At 37.5% G+C, this 24,057-nt stretch overlaps 4 protein-coding genes across 5 annotated transcripts; 2 read left to right on the forward strand and 2 right to left on the reverse strand.

Moving 5' to 3' along the window:
• Positions 1-6,188: 6,188 nt before the first annotated feature.
• Positions 6,189-9,933, forward strand: LOC109182284 (probable pre-mRNA-splicing factor ATP-dependent RNA helicase DEAH5). 2 transcript variants are annotated; one of them, XM_019332412.1, is made up of 2 exons: positions 6,189-7,249; positions 7,838-9,933. In XM_019332412.1, exons 1-2 carry the CDS (start codon positions 6,250-6,252, stop codon positions 9,676-9,678), a joined length of 2,841 nt encoding a protein of 946 aa, XP_019187957.1. In that variant the 5' UTR covers positions 6,189-6,249; the 3' UTR covers positions 9,679-9,933. The 2 variants fall into 2 exon arrangements, with proteins under 2 accessions (XP_019187957.1, XP_019187956.1); XM_019332411.1 differs by having other exon boundaries at positions 6,189-9,933.
• Positions 9,934-12,803: 2,870 nt separating this feature from the next.
• Positions 12,804-14,732, forward strand: LOC109181060 (expansin-A4-like). The gene is made up of 3 exons (XM_019330817.1): positions 12,804-13,035; positions 13,660-13,975; positions 14,210-14,732. Exons 1-3 carry the CDS (start codon positions 12,873-12,875, stop codon positions 14,511-14,513), a joined length of 783 nt encoding a protein of 260 aa, XP_019186362.1. The 5' UTR covers positions 12,804-12,872; the 3' UTR covers positions 14,514-14,732.
• Positions 14,733-15,725: 993 nt separating this feature from the next.
• LOC109182126 (MACPF domain-containing protein CAD1-like) lies at positions 15,726-19,757 on the reverse strand. Its single transcript, XM_019332189.1, has 7 exons — positions 19,500-19,757; positions 18,474-18,712; positions 18,202-18,397; positions 18,005-18,088; positions 17,103-17,286; positions 16,832-16,995; positions 15,726-16,553 (listed from the first exon to the last, which is right to left on the reverse strand). Exons 1-7 carry the CDS (start codon positions 19,755-19,757, stop codon positions 15,927-15,929), a joined length of 1,752 nt encoding a protein of 583 aa, XP_019187734.1. The 3' UTR covers positions 15,726-15,926.
• Positions 19,758-22,215: 2,458 nt separating this feature from the next.
• LOC109181162 lies at positions 22,216-24,033 on the reverse strand. The gene is made up of 3 exons (XM_019330917.1): positions 23,886-24,033; positions 23,216-23,612; positions 22,216-22,795 (listed from the first exon to the last, which is right to left on the reverse strand). Exons 1-3 carry the CDS (start codon positions 24,031-24,033, stop codon positions 22,216-22,218), a joined length of 1,125 nt encoding a protein of 374 aa, XP_019186462.1.
• Positions 24,034-24,057: the final 24 nt, after the last annotated feature.

Raw genomic sequence — 24,057 nt, forward strand, 5'->3', positions numbered from 1 at the left:
GTTGGTCAAACTTGTTGCACATTATGTCTTCTTAATGCAAGAATGCACTATGCGCTATTTCATAAAGATGCATAATTATGTGAGAAATCGATGTTGACACTTAAATTTTGATAAATATTGATTATTTATCAATATTAGTATATTTGAATTTCTGTATGGATGATATTGATATTATCTAATTTGTTAATTAGATAATATCAAAAGAGTTTGAGCTTATCAAAACTCTCTATCCTACAGCTATAAATTGGGTCTTTCATTTCTATGCAATCACACAGATCTTAGGAACAATTCATAGAAACATCAAGTTTATTCAGAGATCACAATAAAATGTGATGCTAAAAGTAAAAGTCCATCCTCCCTGTTGATCCAAACCTCCTTTGAAGATCAAGCCATGCATGTTGATCCAAACCTCCATTGAAGATCAAGTCATTTGAACCCGGAGGCCCTTCAAGAAGAACAAGCTATATATACAAGCCCTTCTTTGAAGATCAAGCCACTTGAAACCCGGAGGCCCTTCAATGGTGGAGTGTTCAAGGCATCAAATTGAGAATCAGTGGACCATCCAGAGACTTGTACCCACACCGCATTGATACTTGATATGTAATTCAGAATTTTGAATATTACTAAATTTTATTCAATTTTCTTTGTTTACAATCGATAATGATAACACAGAAAAGATTTTTGAAAAAAAAAATGATAATAGATTGAAAAATCTATATGAGAAATAAATTTCAAAGTGTTTTTATTGGAAAAGGAAAACGGTTGGAAATACAACTATACAAGTGCTATTTTGCTTTAGGGATATGGGCAAATCGAAATATTTATCATAAGTTTATTTTATTAATTTGTGGTATAATTTATTAATTGAAGATAATTGTTGAAAAAGTTATGATACTTATTATAAACTACGCATTTTGATGAAATATTTAGTAAAAAAAAGAAGTACAAATTATAGTTTGAATTTGTATTTGCTCCTAAAATAAATATCTTTACCACAAAAAAAATTGAAAAATAATTTTACATTTTATGTTACCAAGTCAATATTTGAAAAATAAATTCTCTATAACAATTTTTTTTAATAACAATTGCCTGTGAAGAAATTAATCTTTTTTAAAATAAGATCTCGAATATGAATATACTTCTCTAAACCATGTAAATATATGATTTTACTAGTTTTAGTTATTGCCCTTGATATACTCATATACTTGAAATTTTGAGTGTTTAGACATGTAACTTAACCACGTAAATATTACTAATTGTTTTAAACAATTTATTTTAAAAAAATAACATTTTTAGTTTTATTTGTGCTCATTAAAAGTTTTAAAGGTGAACTACAATGCAAAAATAATAATTTCCATATCCCCCAACGTCCATAAATTTTGTCCTTATTAGGGTTTCCAATTTCCAATGTGAATGGTTGTGTGATTGAAAATATGATTCATTGAACTTTGAGGGCGGCAACGCCACTGAAAATGAGTTTTTTTTTTTAAACATTATATCAAAGTTTATTTTAAATTATTAATTTGTGATTACATTTATTAATTTATTGATAATTATATAAATGACGTAGTAAATACGGTGGTATTCATAAATACGTATTAGGATCGGATCATAGGAAGATCTTTGACCGGTCTGCTTGTTGGTTTAAGCTATTAAGTTCGGTTGTTCGCGTGACAAGGTAAGGTTAGAGAGTTCCGAGCTATAGTATGGTAAGTAAGAATGCAAAAAAAAGCCCTCACTTCTAACATTAAATGTGGCATTTATAGAGGAGGATATAGACACGTGTCGAGTTTTCGACATGCTTGACACGTGTCGCGATGTAATCAGCTAGCTCGGAGCTAGCTTGGAAACAGCACCACGATGTGCTTGGTACAAAGTCAGGAATGTGGGTCTCAGTGTTTAAGTAGTCTTGTTCGGGGCGAACTTCTCGACCTAAGAAGGTCGGGGTCGACCCTAGAGCGGGTGGAACAAAGACTAACGTTGACGAAGCGTTCTCTCGATCGTCGTGTGTAGGTCAGGCACATCAAGCTAGTGGTCGATCAAGGTCGGGAATGATTCTGGCCTCTAGGTGACCTGACTTGATATCAAATAAGTATACAATACGTAAAGAGATGTATACTCGTAGAATATTCTCTATGAGTAATAATCCGTATTAAAATATTTATACTTATTGGAAATTATACGGAGTGTTTTTATTTAAAGAAAAAAAAAACAGAAATAATTCCGAGAAATAAAAGATATATGGAGAGAAAAAGAAAAGTGAAATAGTCACACTTGTAATAAATGCAATTCTGACGGAGCATAAAAACAAGGTTATGACTGCCATGCATGTGTCAAAAAAATTATTGATTTTTGTGATTTTGTCAAAACATATATTATTGGACCGTGATAAGTAGAAATTTGTGCCCAAACTTTTCAACATTGTACTACATATCAATAATTACTTATGGTAAAAATATCATATTTTTAAAAATAAAATAATATATATTCAATGAAATATTTTACATAAACTCTACAAGAGATTGTAAAGTGATACTAGAAAACAAATCTACCTCTAAATTCAAGTTAGCTTTTGTATGTTGTGGAATTATGATCGTCTTCATGACTTGATGATTTATCAATTGGCACTCTTATTGAGTGATCAGTTCATGACCAAAAAAGGCTACCTCTAGAGTGAAGGGCACTTTCACTTATTAGTGCGAAATACCAAAAAGAGTTTGAAGTGTGAGTTGCCGATAGCTTAACATTTCAAGAGGTGAACAATAATATTATCCACACCGACTTCAAAAGATATTATAGGATACTCCGTAGTATTTAAATTAGGATCAAACGCTACTCTTGAACTTACTTTTGTACGGGATAGTATTAAAATGTTGGCTTTAAGTAGCCCACCATTGATAATTGATATGATGCTCTCAACACGATTACATACACTACTCAATTCAATCTTTTAACTTACATGATATTCTTCGGAAAAAAAAAAAAAACTTACATGATGTGAAATCAATAAATTTATTACTCATTGCTGCCACTATCTTATTAAAAAAATAGTCATTGATAAATTTATTATTATTATTATTAAAAGTTAACTCTCAAGACTCAGTTTAACTAGTCAATAAATCTAAAATAAGTTTAGTTTTACTAGCAGCGTAAGGTGTAGATCAAATTCAAATTTATTAAAGATTGAAAAAGGGAGGTATGAATGTGTACAAACATTTGGGTGCATGAAAATATAATGTTAAATAAGTATGAAAATATAAAACTAGCTTAAAGCTTTTTAAAAACCTGACTTTATTGATATTCCATTCTATATATTGCTTCTTATGGACTTATTTTGTTAGATATCTAACTTATATTCACTATACTGCATCGTTACTTTTTTGTTTTGTTTAACACTTTTCATTTGCAATGCCTACTTTACATGATTGGTTGTTGATGAATTTTGGGATATATTTTGTTCTCAATTGCTTATTTGGGATATAAGGAGGCATTAGTGAATCAAGCTGAAAATGGAGCATTTTAGTGAGATTTAGAGGTAGTTTTGGTAGTTGAAGATGACAAAAGGACGTGGCATAGCACATAAGGTTAAAGGAGCACGATTCGGAATTGGAAACATATAGGTGGTCAGGTTCAAGCTCACATTGTGGTGGAGAATGACATGATGAACCAAAGACTAAAGCTCGGATATCACAATTGGATTCATGTCGTGATAGCCATCGTGGCACCCAAGACTCACTTCTTGAAGTCGAGCATCACTCTGGTGGTCACAAACATAACTTGTAGCGCGACAAAGGAAATTCGCGAGCTAAGGCAAGATATCATGGTCATAACCAGCTGAACCTGAGAACTTGGAGAGACGCCACGATGTGGAATCAAGCTTGATGACCATCAATAATCCCATCATGAGAATTGAAGTGCAAAATATTATTGTATCAAGCATCACGATTGGCGTCATGACATAGCAGCAATCATGGCGTTGAGGCTTAAGCAGTACTTTTTCCTATTTTGTTTAGCGCAATTTCTAACTATTTAAATAGATATTAACAAATATTTTTAGATCACTTTTCGTTATCCTTTTCTTCTCTAAATCTCCTAGCTAAAACACTTTTAGATTTAGATCAAATTCAAGCAAGGATTCCTTTCAATTGTTTTAAGGGTGTGTTTGGTTCGCACATAGGAATCAAAATCGGAATGGGTATCAAATACTTGGTAATGGTAATGGGTTTTGGTGAAAGTATTTAACATGTTTGGTAGTAGGGTGGAATGAGAATAGTTACAAATAGTAGTGCTTGAAAATAAATAAGGGAATGAAACCCTGTATTTGGGTATGGATTTTTCAATTGATGGGGTATTCGAAACCCATAGTAGTGTTCTAAAAACCTATCAACCAAACAACAACAATCACTTTCATACCCATTCCTATGGGCAAAACCCACCAACCAAATACACCCTAAGATTCAAACTAAATCCTTTCAATTGCTTTTTTTTTTAATTCCACTTCCATAACAAGCTGTTAACTTAAGGGTGTGTTTGGATCGCACATAGGAATCAGAATCCGAATGGGTATCAAATACTTGGTAATGGTAATGGGTTTTGATGAAAGTATTTAACATGTTTGGTAGTAGGGTGGAATGAGAATGGTTACTAATAGTAGTGCTTGAAAATGAATAAGGGAATGAAACCCTTATTGTATTTGGGTATGGGTTTTTCAATTGATGGGATATTCGAAACCCATAGTAGTGTTCTAAAAACCTATCAACCAAACAACAACAATCACTTTCATACCCATTCCTATGAGCAAAACCCACAAACCAAACACATCCTAAATTGTATCTACCTTATATGCAATTCCTTTGTGAATTTATTTTTTACTTCAATCATGAAGAAACGATTGGTCTAGGTGTCTTAATGGTCACTGGCGGAGCCACATAGGGGCTGCCCCCACTCCCCCATCCCATATATAATATATATATTAAATATACTAAAATTTAAGTAAAAGATTAATTTGGCTTAGTTGGTAAGACTTTATTATTACCATAAAATATAAAATATGAAATCACTTGTTGTTCGAACCCTTTTTTATTTGTAATATTGTGGGGTTTTTTTTTTTTTTTTTTTTTTTTCATTTCTTAATATTAATAATCAAATGAGTGAAATTTTGTTTCTATTTGTAATATTGTGTTTTTTTTTTCATTTCTTAATATTAATAATCAGAGAAATTTTGTTTTTGACATTTTTTAAAAATATTAATAGTGAGAATTCTAATTGGATTTTTTATTTGTAACATTGTGACTTCTTTTCTCTCTCTCTCTCTCTTTTTTTTTTTTTTTTTTAATATTAATAGTGAGATCAGTGATTTATGATGTATTTTCCATTCAAACTATTTTATCAAATTAATTATGTTTTATATTTTGTTTTAAATATTTTTTATCTTGATGTATTTTGATTTTTCGTCTATAGTCAACAATATTATATTTATAACTCGGTCTCTAAATGTTTCAATCTTTTTTAAAATATCTCGTTAGTTTTAATCTTTCACCCACACTGAAAAGTTTTCTGAATCTTCCCTTGCTAATGGTGATGGTATCATGTAAAAATGGGGCAAGAGGTCATATTTATAGTGTTTGCACCATGTGAAACGAGTGGTTGACGTGCATCGTTAACATATATATTATGTACCTTAAGTTAATAAATTATGTACCTACAAATAAATTGAAGCTAAGGTACATAATATATTAATTGTAATAGGTATATCTTTTACAATTAAAAATGAATAATATATTAACTACATGTTCATAGTGCATTCACTATAATAGATATATAATTCATTATTTGTACGTATATAATATGTTAATTGTAATATGTATATAATTTATTAAGTGAATATATATAATACGTTAATTGTAAATATATAATTCAAATGTTATTTGGACTATGGTCCACAATGTAATTAACGCATCAGTGGGCTATAAGCCCATTACCATTGTCCCAAAGTCAACTTTCCTTCCTAGGCCAATGCGTGTTTGGCCATGGCCCATTTACCCGTTAGTGTTCGAATCCGAACCGAAATGGGAAACCCGCGGGTGTCCCTGATTGAACCGGAATTATGCCAATCCCTATTAGTTACGGAGTATTACTTATTAGGCTATATAAACCCTAAGCCAGATTTACATGCATCAATACTTCTATACATTCTTCCCGTCAATAGTTGAGTCGCAGCGCTGTATCGGTCTGTGAAGTCTGTGAAATATGGGGCCGCAGGTTGAAGAAGACGGATTGAAGAAACTAGAGTATCTATCTCTTGTTTCAAAGGTGTGCTCGGAGCTGGAGACGCATATAGGCGTCGGAGACAAGGTTCTAGCGGAGTTCATCACGGAAATTGGCCGGAACTGCCAAACTGTGGAAGAGTTCGATGAAAAATTGAAGGAGAGCGGTGCTGAGATGCCGGATTACTTTGTTCGGACGCTGCTCACAATAATCCATGCAATTCTTCCTCCTAAGCCTAAGTCTGAGTCCGAGAAGGATTCGAAGAAGCCAGGTGAACAATTTTCTGCTTTGAAAATAAAGGATGATAGGGAAAGGGTTAAGGAGTTGGAGAGGGAGATTGAGGTGGAAGCGAAGAAGAACAGGGGAAAAGATGAGGGAGAAGATAGGCGGGACAGAGATGATAGACGAGATAGGAGAAGAGATAGGGATAGAGACAGTAGAAGAGATAGGGATAGATATGATAGGAGGAAAAGAAGAGATTATGATGAAGATAGGGATAATGATAGAAAGAATGTGATGCATAGATCGGAGGAACCTGAATTGTATGGAGTGTATAAGGGGAGAGTCTCCAGGGTAATGGACACAGGCTGTTTTGTTCAGCTGGATGAGTACAGAGGGAAGGAAGGATTAGTTCATGTTTCACAGATGGCAACTCGGAGGGTTGCAAATGCAAAAGAATTGGTGAAGAGGGATCAGGAGGTATACGTGAAGGTAATTTCAGTGACTGGGCAGAAATTGAGTTTGTCCATGAGGGATGTTGATCAGAATACTGGAAAGGATTTGCTACCACTGAAGAAGAGCTTAGATGATGATGGTTTGAGGGAAAATCCATCTCGGGGAAATATGGAGGGGAGTAGGACGAGAATTGGGCTTTCAGGGATTCGGATCACAGAGGATGATGTTGTTGTCGTCCCATCAAGAAGGCCATTGAAGAGAATGAGTTCGCCAGAGAGGTGGGAGGCACAACAACTCATGGCTTCAGGTGTCTTAAGTCTTAAGGAGTGTCCTATGTTTGATGAAGAAGGGGATGGAATGATGTATCAGGAAGAAGGTGGTGAAGAGGAGCTCGAGATTGAGTTGAATGAAGACGAACCGCCTTTCTTGCAAGGCCAGAGTCGGTACTCAGTTGATATGTCTCCTGTGAAGATTTTTAAAAATCCCGAGGGTTCCTTGAGTCGAGCAGCTGCACTCCAATCCGCTTTGATAAAGGAGAGGAGAGAAGTAAGGGAGCAGCAACAAAGAACAATGCTTGATTCCATCCCTAAAGATCTAAATAGACCATGGGAGGATCCAATGCCCGAGACAGGTGAGAGGCATCTGGCCCAAGAGCTGAGGGGTGTTGGTTTGTCAGCCTATGATATGCCCGAGTGGAAGAAAGATGCTTATGGTAAAGCACTTACTTTTGGACAGAGATCAAAGCTTTCCATTCAGGAGCAGAGGCAAAGTCTACCCATTTACAAGCTGAAAAAGGAATTGGTTCAAGCTGTACACGATAACCAGGTCTTGGTTGTCATTGGAGAGACAGGTTCCGGCAAGACAACACAGCTGACACAGTATCTAGCTGAGGCAGGATATACCACGAGAGGTAAAATTGGATGTACTCAACCACGTAGAGTGGCCGCAATGTCAGTGGCGAAGAGGGTTGCCGAGGAGTTTGGTTGCCGGTTAGGGGAAGAAGTTGGTTACGCCATTCGTTTCGAGGATTGTACTGGGCCAGAGACTGTGATAAAGTATATGACAGATGGTATGCTGTTGAGGGAGATACTGGTGGACGAGAGTTTGTCTAAGTATTCGGTTGTAATGCTCGATGAAGCTCATGAGAGAACCATTAATACTGATGTTCTCTTTGGTCTCTTGAAGCAATTACTTAAGAGAAGACCAGACCTTCGGTTGATCGTCACATCTGCAACTTTAGATGCAGAGAAGTTTTCGGGATACTTTTTCAACTGTAACATCTTTACTATCCCAGGGAGAACCTTTCCAGTGGAGATACTTTACACCAAGCAGCCAGAAGGCGACTATCTTGATGCAGCTTTGATAACAGTCTTACAGATTCATTTAACAGAACCTGAAGGTGATATCCTTATTTTCTTGACTGGTCAGGAAGAGATTGATTATGCTTGCCAGTCTCTTTATGAGAGGATGAAAGGTCTGGGTAAGAATGTTCCTGAATTGATAATCTTACCTGTTTATAGTGCCCTGCCTAGCGAAATGCAGTCTAGAATCTTTGAGCCTGCCCCTCCAGGGAAGAGAAAAGTAGTTGTTGCTACAAATATTGCCGAAGCTTCTTTAACAATAGATGGCATTTTTTATGTCATAGATCCAGGTTTTGCTAAGCAAAATGTATATAATCCAAAACAGGGGCTTGATTCATTGGTGATAACGCCTATATCACAAGCCTCAGCGAAGCAAAGAGCTGGGCGTGCTGGACGAACGGGACCAGGAAAGTGTTATCGTCTTTACACAGAGAGTGCATTTCACAATGAAATGTCTCCCACATCAATCCCGGAAATTCAGCGTATTAACCTTGGGATGACAGTGCTTAATATGAAAGCTATGGGTATTAATGATCTTTTGTCCTTTGATTTCATGGATCCTCCCTCTCCTCAAGCACTAATATCCGCCATGGAGCAGCTCTTCACTCTAGGAGCTCTTGATGAAGAGGGGCTGTTGACAAAGTTGGGTAGGAAAATGGCGGAATTTCCCCTGGAACCTCCACTGTCCAAAATGCTACTCGCCAGTGTAGACCTTGGATGCAGTGATGAGATTTTGACCATCATTGCAATGATTCAGACGGGCAATATTTTTTACCGACCTCGGGAGAAACAAGCACAAGCTGATCAGAAAAGGGCAAAGTTCTTTCAGCCAGAGGGTGATCATCTAACCCTGCTCGCCGTTTATGAAGCATGGAAAGCCAAAAATTTCTCTGGACCCTGGTGCTTCGAAAACTTTGTACAATCGCGATCTTTGAGGCGTGCTCAAGATGTCAGAAAACAGCTCCTTTCCATCATGGACAAGTACAAACTGGATGTTGTGAGTGCTGGAAAAAATTTTACGAAGATAAGGAAGGCCATAGCTGCAGGTTTCTTTTTCCATGGTGCTAGGAAGGATCCACAAGAAGGGTATAGAAGCTTGGTTGAGAACCAGGCAGTATATATACATCCCAGTAGTGCTGTATTCCAAAGGCAGCCCGATTGGGTTATTTATCACGAGCTCGTGATGACAACCAAGGAATATATGCGTGAGGTGACCGTGATTGATCCCAAGTGGCTGGTAGAGTTGGCACCGCGATTCTTCAAAGTGGCTGACCCGACTAAATTGAGCAAACGTAAGAGACAGGAGCGCATTGAACCTCTTTACGACAGATATCACGAGCCTAATTCTTGGCGCTTGAGTAAAAGGCGTGCTTGATATCTACATCAACAATGTCATAATATATCATGTGTTCACACTCTGCTCAATGTATATATCTTGCTATGTTATAGGAAGGATGAGTAATTAATTATAATATAGCTTTACTCTTTCAATTCGAATGCCATTTTCCATTTGTTCATGCTTTCATGTAGCCGGATAACGTTTTGTGATAGTTACTATCGTCACAAATTTGTATGTACATAATATAAATAACTTCAATAATTTTTATATTCATTACAATTGATAAGATTATACAGCAAGTCCGCTATTATTATAACTTGAAAGCTAACTAAATCAGGATAAATTTTAATATTTGAGCGTTGTTGACAAATAGGTCATTTACGTTGTCATTGCACCATAATCACATTAAAATCTAACAATGTGTCTTATCAATTTAAACCACCACCATCACTCCACCACAACAATGGATCTGAATGTGAGAGTTAGGCATGTGAATCCTCACCTTTGTTGAGGGATTTGAACTTCTCTAAATATGCAGAACTTGAGCAAATCACTTTATAATAAAAGCTAGTATCACTTTGAGACAAAATAGCATCGTTTTTGGTAAATACACAACACTTTGTGTATAAAATATTCACATAGATTATATAATATATATATAAGCCATATCAATTTAAATATAAATGTTGTGACATTTTTATAAATATATAAAAGTTTTCACATATCAGTATTAGGTAAAATCACATCCTTTTGTTGAAAACTCAGATCATTTTATACTAAATGTACATGAATATATCATAGTGTCATAGCTTCAATCCATTAACGCACTTAATTGGTAGTCCGTTGCCAAGTCCCAATGGAGTGAAAAGGGATTTAATTTCTCTCAAGTTTGGTAGTCTCGTTTGAGGATTTAATATCTCTCAATTCATCAAAGTGGTTGTTTTAGTCCACTACTAACAAACTATATGTTAATATTAATAATGTATCTTAAATATCTAAATTATTGTGGGACACTTTAGTCATTTTTTATTTATACCACTTTGTATTAAATAAATAATTAATCGTTGAGATTGACAAATACTTTTTTTTTTCAAATTGGCCATTTGCCTTTTAATTACACCCAAAGTAGTTCTCTGACTATAGTGAAAATTCTGAATTTCCAGTTTTATCCCTCATTTGAACACCCACTTAACACAAAAATTAACAGTCCATTTTGACTTAAAATTCAACAGTCGGAGGATCACTTTGGATGCAATTAAAAGTCAAGGAATCAATTTAAGAAAATGCCATAGTCGGAGGACATTTTGAGAATTAACTCAAAAATTATATTTTAAACTGCCTTTTTCATTAAAAAAAAAAAAAAGGGAAATAAGGATTTTTTTACCCAATGTTTTTTTTTCCCACTTTCCTAAGTTGATGTGACCAAAATGCTCATACTTTTTCCATCTTTGGAAAACAAGTATGGTAGGGAGTGACATTGTAAAATTTTTCATATATATATAAAGAAAAAAAAATGTTATTGAAATATTTCACATGATGCAGTCGTTTTAGTGTAATTAAAGCTAGTACACGAGTAAATGAGATAAATTGATATCTCATCCGAGAAATTAAAAGAGATTAATTAAAATGTCTTTAAATTTTGTTAGTTTGGATGAATTTAAATTCAATAAATTAAACATAAAGTGTTATACTTCCATTTCGCATGCGCATCAAACATGGAAATGGAAATAGCTGAAAGTGCCATAGATAATAATGGCAGTGTAACAGGAGAGGTGGGAGTAGGGTCTCAAACAAATCAATCAATAATCTAATAAAAACAAGAAAAAAGTGTCAAATAAGCAAATAAACTTATTTTGTATTGTAATTGGATCACTGAATTTAAAGAAGAGTTAATACCATCCGATGTCTTTCGAGTGAGTGGTTTTGCCACGTTTAGTCCTAAACTTTTAAATTGACCATCTGTGGTCTTTCGACTTTTAAATTTAACCATTCATGGTCCAAGTTAACCACCCATGGTCCTTCAACTATTAAATTTTGACCAACCATGGTCCTTTCAAAAGGACCACAATTGGTTAAATTTTGAAACTTGAAGGACCATAGGTGGTTAACTTGGACCACGAATGGTTAAATTTGAAAGTCGAAGGACCACAGATGGTCAATTTAAAAGTTTAGGACTAAACGTGGCAAAATCACTGTACTCGGAGGACCTCAGATGGTATTAACTCATTTAAAGAATATGCAATTGAGACATTTTTCTGTTTTCTTTTAATGCAATTTGAGTTAAATCATTTCAATCTTTACTTCCAATTAATATGATAGTAGAAAGAGCAACTCCTAGTACATACCATATAAGAAATATGATCGAATTTTACTAGAAAAAATTAGAAAATATCTCAATTGCACATTTTATTTGTTTGATAGTTTGATACATGACATACATTGTAAAAAGTTCAATGACCTATTTGATACATTTTCCTAAAAACAATTTCATATTCTAATATGGTGAAATTCCTTACTTTCACTATTCGAAACTATTATAATTATATATATATTTTTTTTTAACAAAATAAACGGTAGAAAAAAAATGACATATTTAGTCTCTAAATTATATATAAATTTAGTCATTTAGTTATGGTCATGTTTATTTTTTAGCCCATAATTATTCTCGGAGTTGCTGTTTTATTTGGTCCTAAGAATTTGATTTCCTCTCGTTATATGAGACAAACGTTTCCATGCAGTGTTAGTCATTTCTAATGAGTTTATTTGACAAACTTAAAGCTCTGACTTGGTGGAAAGAATTCGTACCTTTGTTCGACAGGTTAGAGCTTGAAATTTGTCACATTAATAAATCAACAATATACAAAGAGATTAACACAAGATAACGTCTTTATAGTATACACAATATAATAACTGCTAACTCTATATATGTTTAAGTTGGTTGTATATATGAAGTATGAACTGACCTGACCCTAGCTATATATGACTTTGAACAAGTTCGTTAGGTACGCTATCAATTAAATTTAAACCTTTGTTAGGTGTTGGGTCGATTCAAACGGCACGTTCACTACTTGTTTGAAATTAAAAATAACTGTACACATGCACGCCCACAAAACAATTACTTTGGCCTATAAATACGTTAGCAATTAGGTTTAATTTACAATGTAAGTTCAAACAAGCATTATATACATTGTCACCCACTCTTTGCTAGCTAGCTAGCTTGTTTATTCTCAATGGAGAACTTCCATTTTCCATTTTTCATCCTTGTGCTTGTTCTTTGTTTCCACAGCTCTTGTGGGACGTTCTTCCATGGTGGCGAAGATCCTTCCGCCCCCGGCGATTGGAAGAATGGCCACGCCACCTTCTACGGCGGTGCTGATGCTACCGGAACAATGGGTGAGTACATTACATACATACATGCATGCTTGTACGGGTAACTCAAGTGGTAGATTATAGGTAATTATATATGATTGAGACCTGTTAGTCGCAATATGATAGGCTCGTTGTAGGCACAAAACACTGGTCATTCTCACCTAAGATGTCGTTAAGTCACCCTGATTTATCTATCCACCATCATGGACCAGGGTGTGAGGTCCTCGGGCCAAGAATTTTAAACTGTATTTGTTTGATTAACACATACTATGTCAGTCAATCTTGTTCACAAAAGACAAAACTCCCTAGTCCTTAAAGTCCCACACCTCGTCCCAACAAGATAGTGAAAGGATAAATCCATCTTACTACTTGGCATTGCATGTATTGATTTGGATACCCGCATGGGTAGCTCAACTGGTCACCTCTCAAAGTGAGGGGGGCTCCTTGTGCGCAGTGAGCACCGGTCTAGCCTCTGTGATTAATGTTCAGTTGAGTCACCATGATTTACAACCTCCCACCGCTCTGTCGGACCGGAGTGTGGGGGCCCTTAGGGTTGGGGTTCAGCCTTTTGGAAGAATGTATTGATTTGGATTCCAAAGTCGATCAAAAACCCTTTTTTTTGGGCATTTTAATTTGGTACGCATGCAGGAGGAGCATGTGGATATGGAAACTTGTATAGCCAAGGTTATGGTACAAACACAGCAGCCTTAAGTACAGCATTGTTCAACAGCGGGTCGAGCTGCGGGGCATGCTACGAATTGAAGTGCAATGAAGAAGAATCAAGGGTGTGCCACCCCGGCAGCATCACCGTCACCGCCACCAACTTCTGCCCACCTAACTTTGCCTTGGCTAACAATCACGGCGGGTGGTGTAATCCTCCTCTCCAACACTTCGACTTAGCCGAGCCCGCTTTCCTTCAAATCGCTCAATACCGAGCCGGAATTGTCGCAGTTGCCTACAGAAGGTAACAGTGAATTCACTATTACCCTATAACTCAAAGATTAATACCAAGGAGGACCAGTAATAGCATATTTTCATGTAAAAGGAATGGGTCATTCCCAGAAATAAGGAATACAAATGTTTACAAAACAAATGAATAGACCTGGGAATGCTATGTCATTCCAGGCCTATTCCAAGAACCAAACAGCCCATAAAAGTGTTACAAAATCGGATTAATTTATTTTATTTTGTTGACTAGAATTGCTTGTGAGAAGAAAGGAGGAATGAGGTTCACCATCAATGGACATGCATACTTTAATCTTTTGTTGATAACAAACGTTGGGGGAGCAGGAGACATTGACTCAGTGTTCATCAAGGGGTCAAGGACAGGGTGGATGCCCATGTCAAGAAATTGGGGGCAAAATTGGGAAGCCCACTCTTATCTCAACGGTCAAAGCCTCTCTTTTCGGGTCACCGCCAGCGACGGCCGCACCGTCACCAATTTGGACGTCGCTCCGCCGGACTGGCAATTTGGTCAAACTTTTGAAGGTGGTCAGTTTTAAGAAGAATAATGTAACATGGACATGGCTCATGTCTTTATCCATCAAATATTATATTGTTTTTCAAATGGAAAAGACAGATGAAAATACTCTATTATTTTTCCTTTTTTGTTTAATTGGTATTATTGTTTACTAGTATTAAGTGTGTGCAAAAATTGAATAATAAATAGCTTAAGTAGACCTATGGGAGGAATGGTTAAGCTATTTCTACTTCTGTTTTCAGTTTTCTCTAATTTTTTTCACATGTTTTTTTTCTGCTGTCTAAACTGTCCTTTTGGTCAAACCCGTCACATAGAGTCTTTGTAATGCAGTTTAATTCATATGTAAGATTTGTAAAGTATTACGCAAAAATATGATTTATCCAAGACAGATAGTGATTCCGAATTTTTCTCGTCACTCAAAATAAAAATTAAAGTAGGAAAAGTTAATCTTTTAAAGAGCAAGTTGTGAGAAGCAAATGCAAGCATTTAGGGGTTGAGCGACTTTGGTGTGTTGACAGTTGCCAGCTTAGGATGCCTTAAATTGTTATAACTCCACTGCCATATGTAATAAAGTCTTTATTGTTGTGTCATAAATTAACTTAATGATATTGAAGTTAACTTATAAATTTTTATTTTTTTTATTTAAAGTATTTTGTTTGATTCACATTTGAAACATTAATTTGTGATTAAAATTTTGCACACCTAACCCAAGGCAAAGCGGTCTGGGCTAGTAAAACTCAGCCCCACCAAGGAGCAGACTTTTTGGCCCGGCCCACCTAGCCCGTAGCTGGTGAACTTAACCCGTATTAAGAGCATCAATATTTGTGATTTGTTGGGAGTTTATGTCAAAGAAAGAAGCCAAGTAAACAGAGAGAAGCAAGAGAGAGAATCTTAAGGTTCCTCTACAAGAGAGGAAATAATGGTAAAAAGTGAGTCCCATTGGAAAATGAGGCTAGCCGTATCAGACATTTGTGCGCGGCCCGAGTGCACCCAATGGGCGCGTGCATTGGGCGCCTAACAGTGACCGTTTTTTTTTTTAAATCAGTTTTGTTTTATTTTTTTCTCTCACTCTCATATTCTCTTTCCTAATCACACTTACAAAAACTCCTCAAAGACCACAAAATATCCCTACTATTATGGATGCTCTAACAGCTCTACCAATAACAAAGGTAAAAGGGCATCAAATATGCCATTTTTTCCACCAAAAAACTCACACACACTCTTAAGTAGTCTATTTTGGCAAAAACCATTTTGCAGCATATACTAGAAATAAATTTATACATGAAAACCCAACTAGAAGGTATAAACCAAAACTCATCAAACAGATACAATTCACATTTATGAAGGTAAAAAAGGGAGGCCAATATACACCAAAACACTGCCCAACTACATTAATCATGGAGGGGATGCTTCTGCTGCTGCATTTGAGTTATACCTAATAATTAAGCAAAGAATACTTCAGTCTCAAAACAATTTTCCCCTTCTCCACGCTCAGTTTTCCGCCTGTCACCAACCAATGCCCCGGAGGATCTTGCCCTCCCTTGCACATCTCGGTCATATCAACGAATTTCGCCAGCTTATTGCCGGCTGTGTGCTCCCCCGAATCCACGCTCGTATCCCCGGGGCTGGGACTAGCAGTTTGTTTCTTCGACTTATCAGTCGGGGCGTGGTCCCACAATGATCTCCGGATGGTGCATCCTGGTACCCTCGAGTACAGGAGCTTCATGTATAAGACGTTTCTTGACCCGAAATCCCACACCCCGAGCTGTGCCCCGGTGACTATGTACACACCGGAGAGGTCGCCTATGAATGTCTCGGGGCTGTCTATGGGTGCGGTGCTCACGTGCGAGAAGTTCTTCCATTTCACGGGCTCAAACCATCTGCTATCTTGTTCCTCTGGTCCTTGCCACTTTGGTGCACCGATAGCCATGTGGGAGTCCCAGTACGGCTGAAGGATCCTAGGAAGAGATTGCAGATGTTGAAGATGGATGCTCAATCGGTTCTTCTTCACCCCTTCCAGAGTTAGCCGCATGCCCGTCACCGGCTTACGCCCAACTGAAATCTGAGAGTTAAACCAAGAAAATATTTTAGATCAATAATGGCTCCTGTTGAGCATATAATCATTAATGTGCAATCCAACTATAAGCTTAGGCTTTTAGTTGAGATGGAGCACATGCTTCAATTTTGGTATCAGAGCCAGACCAAAGGTCATGGGTTCGAATCTCTACGTCACCCACCACACACGTGAGGGGGCGGGGGGCGTGTTGAGCATATAACCATTACATGTAAATGGGCACGGAAGAAATAACATTTTCAAGATTGTAAATTGTGAACGGGCACCTGCTCTTGGCTGACGAAAAGCTTTTGCCCCATCATGCTAAACTGCAATGACGGGCAAACAGGTTCCTTTCTTTGTTGGCCGGGATGTCTGTCCTGAAGAGGTGCCCAAATTCGAGGGACCTGAAACTCCAGGAAATATCTCAGCTCTTCAAGTTGAGGCTTGTCTGCAAACAACGATATCAGAATAAATAGCCGCCAATGTAACAGTTGCTTAGTGTTTCGATGGAATAAAAAAGGGGGAGAACGGACTTCTGTGTTACAATATCCTTACATTCAAGATAGAGACTTATAGCACGAGACAAATGCTCCTTTCCTTTAACTCCCTCGAGGAGCATTGTAATCGGATAGAATGACATCTCGATGACATCGGGTGAAGACTTGACTGTTTTTGCCCAATGAACGTGGCTTTGCTCCAGATCGTCTCCTCCCCTTCTTCTGAAAATGACTGTAACGTCCTGCATTAGATCCATCAAAAAATTTCAGGCCTAACAGCAGGAAAGAAACTTTTAGTTTCCATTAAGTCACTGCACTTAGTTAATAACATAATTATATACCAAGTCACATGCATTTCGTTTTTTGTTGTCAGACCACGAGGTGTCCTGAGCAGGTCCTAACTGTAGGAGACACCTTTAAGCCCGTACCATACTCAACTAATCCCCGTTCGCACCGGGCCGGCCCAATTAAGGGGCAAAGTGATGGCCAGATTGGTTTTTACATACGAGAGGGGATTCGAACTGCCGATCTCTCTTAATGGACGAGTTCACATGCATTTCGTTAATATGGAGAAACATCATATATTCATATGAATGGTTTTATCTTCTTTTCTTCTTTTTAAATACATTAGGTATCCCAGCTTACGCCAGACTAATCTTAAGCCCCCAGAGCCCCTGCCCAACATTACGTAAATCACGAGTTGCCCCATTAGTCCCCGGGTTCCGACCCCTAGCTATACACCTTGTGCACAGGGAGTCTTCATCATCTCTGATCGGTCAAGGTCTCCCAATGACCCCCCAGGTTCCCAGTGAAATTCGAACCCCCACACTACCGCTAGAGCAAGACTTTAGGATGAATGATGTTCTTCATTAAAAAAATTCTTACATGTATTCATTTGGATTATACGTTATACCCTATATGAGAAATGAAAAAAAAAAAGAAAAAAAAAAATCTGAATACCTCTTTGCCATTCCCAGCAAGAAACGGAGCACTAGTGGGTTGAGGGTATATCCCTTGACTATTGAACAAGGATGGATCACTACCCTGAAAAATTGAACTAGCAAGAAAGCGTAAGCAGATAAATCATAAATACGCTAAAGAGTGATAAGAGAAGGAAAAAAAATTGCCGAAGGGAAAAAAGGTACAAGTGAACTAGCCTTATCCTTGTACTTCAATAATCCCGAGCTTGTAAGGCTCTCTATGCTGGAAAACCTCTGGTTTCCAATATCTTGAACATAATTCTTAATCTCTACCGTAGATAGAGGGGACGAGAGATGCTGCTTAACGTAAATCACATCTTTACCACCAATAGTTATGGATGTAATAACATGCGTCCCAAAATTTTCTATGAAACTGAAAGAGTATAAAATTGTTAGTAAAATACGTGCTGCAACACAGTAATTTACAAGAATATTTGGCACGTCCTAACCTTGCCAACGCGGGTGGGTCCCATGATGTCGGCACCGCTCTTTTAACATTTTCTTGCAACACCAGAGGCATTTTCATCAGCTGAACTTTAGCAAGCGGAATGAAAAAGCCATCCATACAAAGGGTCTTTGTGGCGGCAGCATCTGTTTGCTTTGAACCGGTAAAACTGAATGCAGCATTGAAGCTGCCAAGAGGAGCATGGCCCGGTAGATTGGCCTTTCTATTGAAAAACTCCACCATCTACATTAAATTTATATGTCAAGCAAGTTATAGTTAGTATGCACCTAAAATCCTAAATAATAATAATAATTAGAATTAGCCAATGCTAAGTTCAACGCTTTTATGCAGCACAGACACATGAATGAGCTATCAACCTCGCTCCCGGCCCCGACTCTTCACAGCCATGGCCAAAGTATCATCTCCAATTGCAAAGCTGAATACACTCTCAAGCCACCGTGTTAAAAAAATATCCTTTCCACTCTCCTAAGTCCTAACTTTTTATTTTTTTTGGGTATACCCAGGCTTTCTACCGTCGAACACAGTGACTAATCCCCTCGCTGAATTGTAGGCACCTCTTTTGAGTGGGACAGCTGGCATGGAGATTTAAGGCTGCTCCATTCCCAAAGCCAAGGATCGAACCGTTAACCTTTGATTAAGGATGAATGAGTCCCTTCCACTCAACCACACCCTCCAGGTTCTCCTAAGTCCTAACTCAGCAACAGTTAACCACATAATCCTATCCTTGAACATCATGTTCCAATCTCTGCAAAGTCATATCACGGTTTATATATTACTCCACTTCTTATTTTCAATTTCCCTTTGACTGATTTAAGGCCATATATTTACATAGAACTGTTTCTCATATAAGGAACAAATAACTTTTCACTACCTCCAACAGCTCCACATTCAAATCAATGCACAATTCAAGAGCCACTAGTTTCTAATTTAAAACTAGAATACAGAACACAATGATAACAATACACAAATGAAGCTCAAATTAGAAGACAAGAATTTTAGGCAAACATACCTCATTATAGCTGCAGACACCCGAGCCATCACGCCCACCGATTTCTGGGGAATTCACTACATCCCTTGAGACATTTGGCACCACTATATCACCATACAAGCAAAGATCCTTTGTGTGCTCTTCATCAATCTCAACAACCCTAGACCCAGCCACTCCCTTACAGTAAAGCAATCTTGTATCATAATTCACATCAAAACCCCTTCCCAATGCCTGCACTGCATTTATGGCAGTATGCAAAGCCGCTTCCTTTTCCTCCATATCATCACCTCCCCCACCCAGCCCCAAACCCCAGTGCCCAAAAAATTAAACAAAAATTCCTCCTTATTCTTTAATTACAAATGCCAAGCAGAAATCCAATTCCAAGCAAAGAGCAATCACCACATAGCAAATATATTCAGATAAACTTAACCCAAATCAAACGCTAACCCTATCTTGCTCTACCACAATACTTTTACCAAATCAAGAGTAAAGATTCAATCTTTTTCAGATCAGATAACCCCCAAAGCTACAAATTCCATTACCCTAATCTCAAAACTCTCTAAAGGTTGACCATAAGAAATTACCCAGAAAGATTTGAACCGATACTTCAGCTAAGAACAGATCTTGAATCTTCCAACTCAGAACTTCAGATTTCCTATCTCCTTTCCCCCTCTCTCTCTATATATATATCTATCTACAATCTATACATGTGTATATCTGATGCCTCTCCTCTCCCTCCCCCCTGTGTTCCTTTACTGTGCACTGCTATTCAAAGTGCCATTGACTCCTGACTTGTATTTACTGTTTCTCCCCTGCGGAAAAAAAACACACGTGGTTTACCCGATCGTGCACTCGCTTCCCATCTCGACCGTTGGTCTGTTCCGGGTGAAGGGTTGATGAAATCGTACGGCTGGAAGAGAAAGTGAGAGGGTACACGTCAATAGATTTGACTTTACCATTTTCTGATGGGATTTGAGATCAGCAAAGGAAAAGGTGCTTTTCTGTCAGATTACCCATTTTTAATTATATAAAAATAAATTAGATAGATTTTGTGCTATTTATTTTTAGAAAATCCTTTCTAAATTTAAAAATTAAAAGATATTTTTTTAAAAAATACAAACCTTTCCTTTTCAATGATTGTATGATATAAATAATTCAGTGAAATATTAATCCATATATATATATATATATATATATATATATATATATATATATATATATATATATATTTAAATCTTTTATTTTATAAAAGATATGAATTTAAAAATAAAATTAATTTGATACATGAATAATATATAAATAAAATGGGACAAGAGGTGTGTTTTTTATTTTACTCATAAAAATTAATAACTTTTTAAAGTTATGATTATTTGTGATATTATTTTTTAAACAAAAGCATTATTTGAATAAATTTGTTGTGATGAAGAAAATATTATACTCCATATGTGTTATATATTTGGTGTAGTTTCATCTCATTATGTACAAAAATATAATAATAATGAAAATATAAAACTTAAAAAGGAAAATTGTATTTTTAGTTACTCGATTATATTATGAGTTGTTTTAGCCCCTGAAGTATATAACAGCACCTTTGGTTCACAAAATGAATTTTGAGGTAATAGGAATGCTATTCCACAAGGAATGGAATAGGCAAGGAATAGAATAAGAATTGTATTTTATTGTTTAGCTCGCGGAAGGAATAGACTTTAGGAATTATATTACAATATTTGGTTGGTTTAAGTAATAGAATGAAATATGTTTCAAAAGACATAAATACCCTTATAAAAATATATGGTGGTGTTGGTGGCAGTGGCGGTAGCAGTGGCGGCGGTGGTTGTGGTGGCCGCGATGGTTATGGTGGCGGTGGTGGGGTGGTAGTGGAGACGGCGGCAGTGGTGGCGGTGGTAGGGTATTTTCGGTATTATAATACTAAAGCTATTCCCAAATACTTGGAAATAACTAATACTAGGGGGTCCCCTAGGAATGGCTATTCCCTCTGCAAAGGGAATAGCTCATTCATAGGAACGCTATTCCCTTGAATAAAATGACAAAACAAACAATAGAATAGGTGTATTTCCGGGAACAGAATTCCATTGCCGACCTATTCCATGAACCAAACACGCCATAAGTGTTTTAGCTCGCATTAGCAGCTCAACTAGTTGCAATTGAGAAATGTCACAAGAGACCAAGGATTAAATTTTACTAGCGGTAGTGTAGTAGTAACTTTTTGAAATGAGTAGGACTCTTTGTGCGCAATGAACAAAAGTCTAGCCTTTGTTGGTCAGTTGAGCTGTGGAGGAACCTGAGACGAACAATTCCACCTTTTGTCACATGTATATAAATGTTTTAATTAGTAATTTATTATCTTTCTTCCTTATAACTTCTTCAGTTTTGGTATTTCATTATAAAATTATGCAACCTTTTTTCTTGATATTTTTCTTATTTAATTATGGTACATTGTACGTATTTTTTCCTATATGAAGATGTTAAAATTAAGTTCTTTATTTTACAAATAAAATATCGACACTAAAAGAGTGGTATAATTATATATAAAAAAAAACATAAAAATTATTAAAATAATTATGTACTAAATAGAATGTTAATAGATAGGTTGTTAACAAACCGAACACGAATGAATACAGGTTGTTCGTGTTCGTTTTTTAAGATTCTTAAAGTGTTTATATTTGTGTTTTTTTTTTTTTTTTTTTTTTTTTTTGAAACAAAGAAGCAGCTTTCATTAACAACGTAAAACATCAACAATACAAGTAGGTGGGATCATATTCCACTCCCCGGAGACAGCCTCCGAAACAGTCGCTCGAGCAAGCTCGTGAGCTACACGGTTCGCTGTTCTCTTAGCATGGACCACTTTTACAGAGCCCATATCAGTAGCAATCGATAAGCATTGCTTTACAATAAGACCTACGTAGGAAAGATTAACATTGCATGAATTAAAAGCATTACAAAAGTTTAAACAGTCCGATTCCAAAAACCAGTTTGCCTGGCCTTGCGTCTTCATCCATGAGAGTGCCTCTTTGGCAGCAAGAACCTCAGCTAGAAACGGATCATCAATCCCCTCCAACCAGCCACTCTTCGCAGCAATGAGGGTGCCACCATGGTCACGTATTACCGCCCCAAAACTGGCGCCGGTGTCGAAAGTAGCCGCGTCAACATTACACTTCATGGCTCCGTGTGGAGGTGGTGTCCATCTCTCGGGTTCAGTAGTGCGGCAAGAAGGACGTTGCACCGGAGCGTAAGTTACCATCCAGGTTGTTTGGGAGTGCAAAATACGCTTGTAGGCCTCCTCCACGGACACAGCACTGTCATGCCAAACAATTTCGTTCCGGATACACCAGGTGGTCCAGAAAACGGTCGCTAACTTCACAGCCTCGATCGTATTTGAGGTACCTATTGTTTCGTCCATGAAAGTCAGACAGCTCCTCCCTTGTAACACGTCATTGGTCCCCCACGCACGACATGCGATCAGACACTCACATAGCAGATGTTCCATTGTCTCTGTAGTATGACCGCAAATCGGGCAGCCACCACCTATCCATACATTTTTTCGGTGTAGATTCTCTCGTACGGGTAGTATGTTTCTCGCACAACGCCACAAAAAATTTTTAACTTTAGGTGGGATTGGTAACCCCCATAATTTGTTCCACGAGCGGAAGTCAGTCAGCCCTGTGGCCTCAGGTTCGGCATGCATCAGTAAATCATATCCGTGTCGCACCGTGTACCTTCCCTGAATGTCCCCCAGCCACCGCCAATTGTCGCTAACATGGGTGTTGATCGGTGTTGAGAGAATACGTCTTACGTCCACATCCAGAAATATGTCGCGTACAATATCCACATCCCATCGTCCATGAGCGTCAAAGAGGCCCCTAACTCTAGCCTCCCGGAGGTGTTCTGCGCATGGTGTGTGTAGCGGTTCATTATTAGTTCCGGCCAACCAATTCCAGCCCCAGATTTTCGTGTCCAGGCCATTTCCGATACGTCGCGCAATGCCCAACCTTAGCACTTGTTGGCCAGCCATGATGCTGCGCCATATATAACTCGGGTTTTTGCCTATTTGTGCACTCATAAAGTCAGTGGTGGGATAGTACTTTGCCTTTAGTATGCGGCTAGTCAAAGAATCTGGATAAATTAAAAACCGCCAACATTGTTTAGCCAATAAAGCTAGATTGAACTCGTGCAATCTCTTGAACCCCATACCACCTTCCGCTTTCGATTTGCACATCCGGGCCCAGCTCAACCAGTGTATACCTCGGCTTCCCGTCCCTCCACCTCCCCACCAGAAGCGGTTGAATAATTTTTCTAGCGTGTCACAAACACGTAAGGGGAGTAAGAAGGATGACATGGTAAAGATCGGGAGTGCCTGGGCTATACTTTTGAGAAGAACTTCCTTACCTGCACGGGATAGGAACTTGTGCATCCAAATGCCAATACGGGTTCGTACACTCTCCTCAATATACTTGAACGTGGCAGATTTGTTGCGCCCTAGGAAAGAGGGAAGGCCCAAGTAGCGCCCCAGATCGGTAGCGGCACGAACACCCATGTATTCGGAAACTGACGTTCGCAC

The sequence above is a fragment of the Ipomoea nil genome, unplaced genomic scaffold (assembly GCF_001879475.1).
Source record: "Ipomoea nil cultivar Tokyo-kokei standard unplaced genomic scaffold, Asagao_1.1 scaffold1043, whole genome shotgun sequence".
Classification (NCBI taxonomy): domain Eukaryota; kingdom Viridiplantae; phylum Streptophyta; class Magnoliopsida; order Solanales; family Convolvulaceae; genus Ipomoea; species Ipomoea nil.

Coding starts and splice junctions, on each gene's coding strand:
- LOC109182284 (XM_019332411.1), top strand. CDS start 6,250: ATGGGGCCGCAGGTTGAAGAAGACGGATTGAAGAAACTAGAGTATCTA.
- LOC109181060 (XM_019330817.1), top strand. CDS start 12,873: ATGGAGAACTTCCATTTTCCATTTTTCATCCTTGTGCTTGTTCTTTGT. Junction 13,036..13,659: donor TGATGCTACCGGAACAATGG/GTGAGTACATTA, acceptor GTACGCATGCAG/GAGGAGCATGTGGATATGGA. Junction 13,976..14,209: donor GTCGCAGTTGCCTACAGAAG/GTAACAGTGAAT, acceptor TTTGTTGACTAG/AATTGCTTGTGAGAAGAAAG.
- LOC109182126 (XM_019332189.1), bottom strand. CDS start 19,757: ATGGAGGAAAAGGAAGCGGCTTTGCATACTGCCATAAATGCAGTGCAG. Junction 18,398..18,473: donor GACCCACCCGCGTTGGCAAG/GTTAGGACGTGC, acceptor ATACTCTTTCAG/TTTCATAGAAAATTTTGGGA. Junction 17,287..18,004: donor TTGCTGGGAATGGCAAAGAG/GTATTCAGATTT, acceptor GATCTAATGCAG/GACGTTACAGTCATTTTCAG.
- LOC109181162 (XM_019330917.1), bottom strand. CDS start 24,033: ATGGGTGTTCGTGCCGCTACCGATCTGGGGCGCTACTTGGGCCTTCCC. Junction 23,613..23,885: donor CAAGTTCCTATCCCGTGCAG/GTAAGGAAGTTC, acceptor TAATTTATCCAG/ATTCTTTGACTAGCCGCATA. Junction 22,796..23,215: donor CTGGGGGACATTCAGGGAAG/GTACACGGTGCG, acceptor TTGGCATGACAG/TGCTGTGTCCGTGGAGGAGG.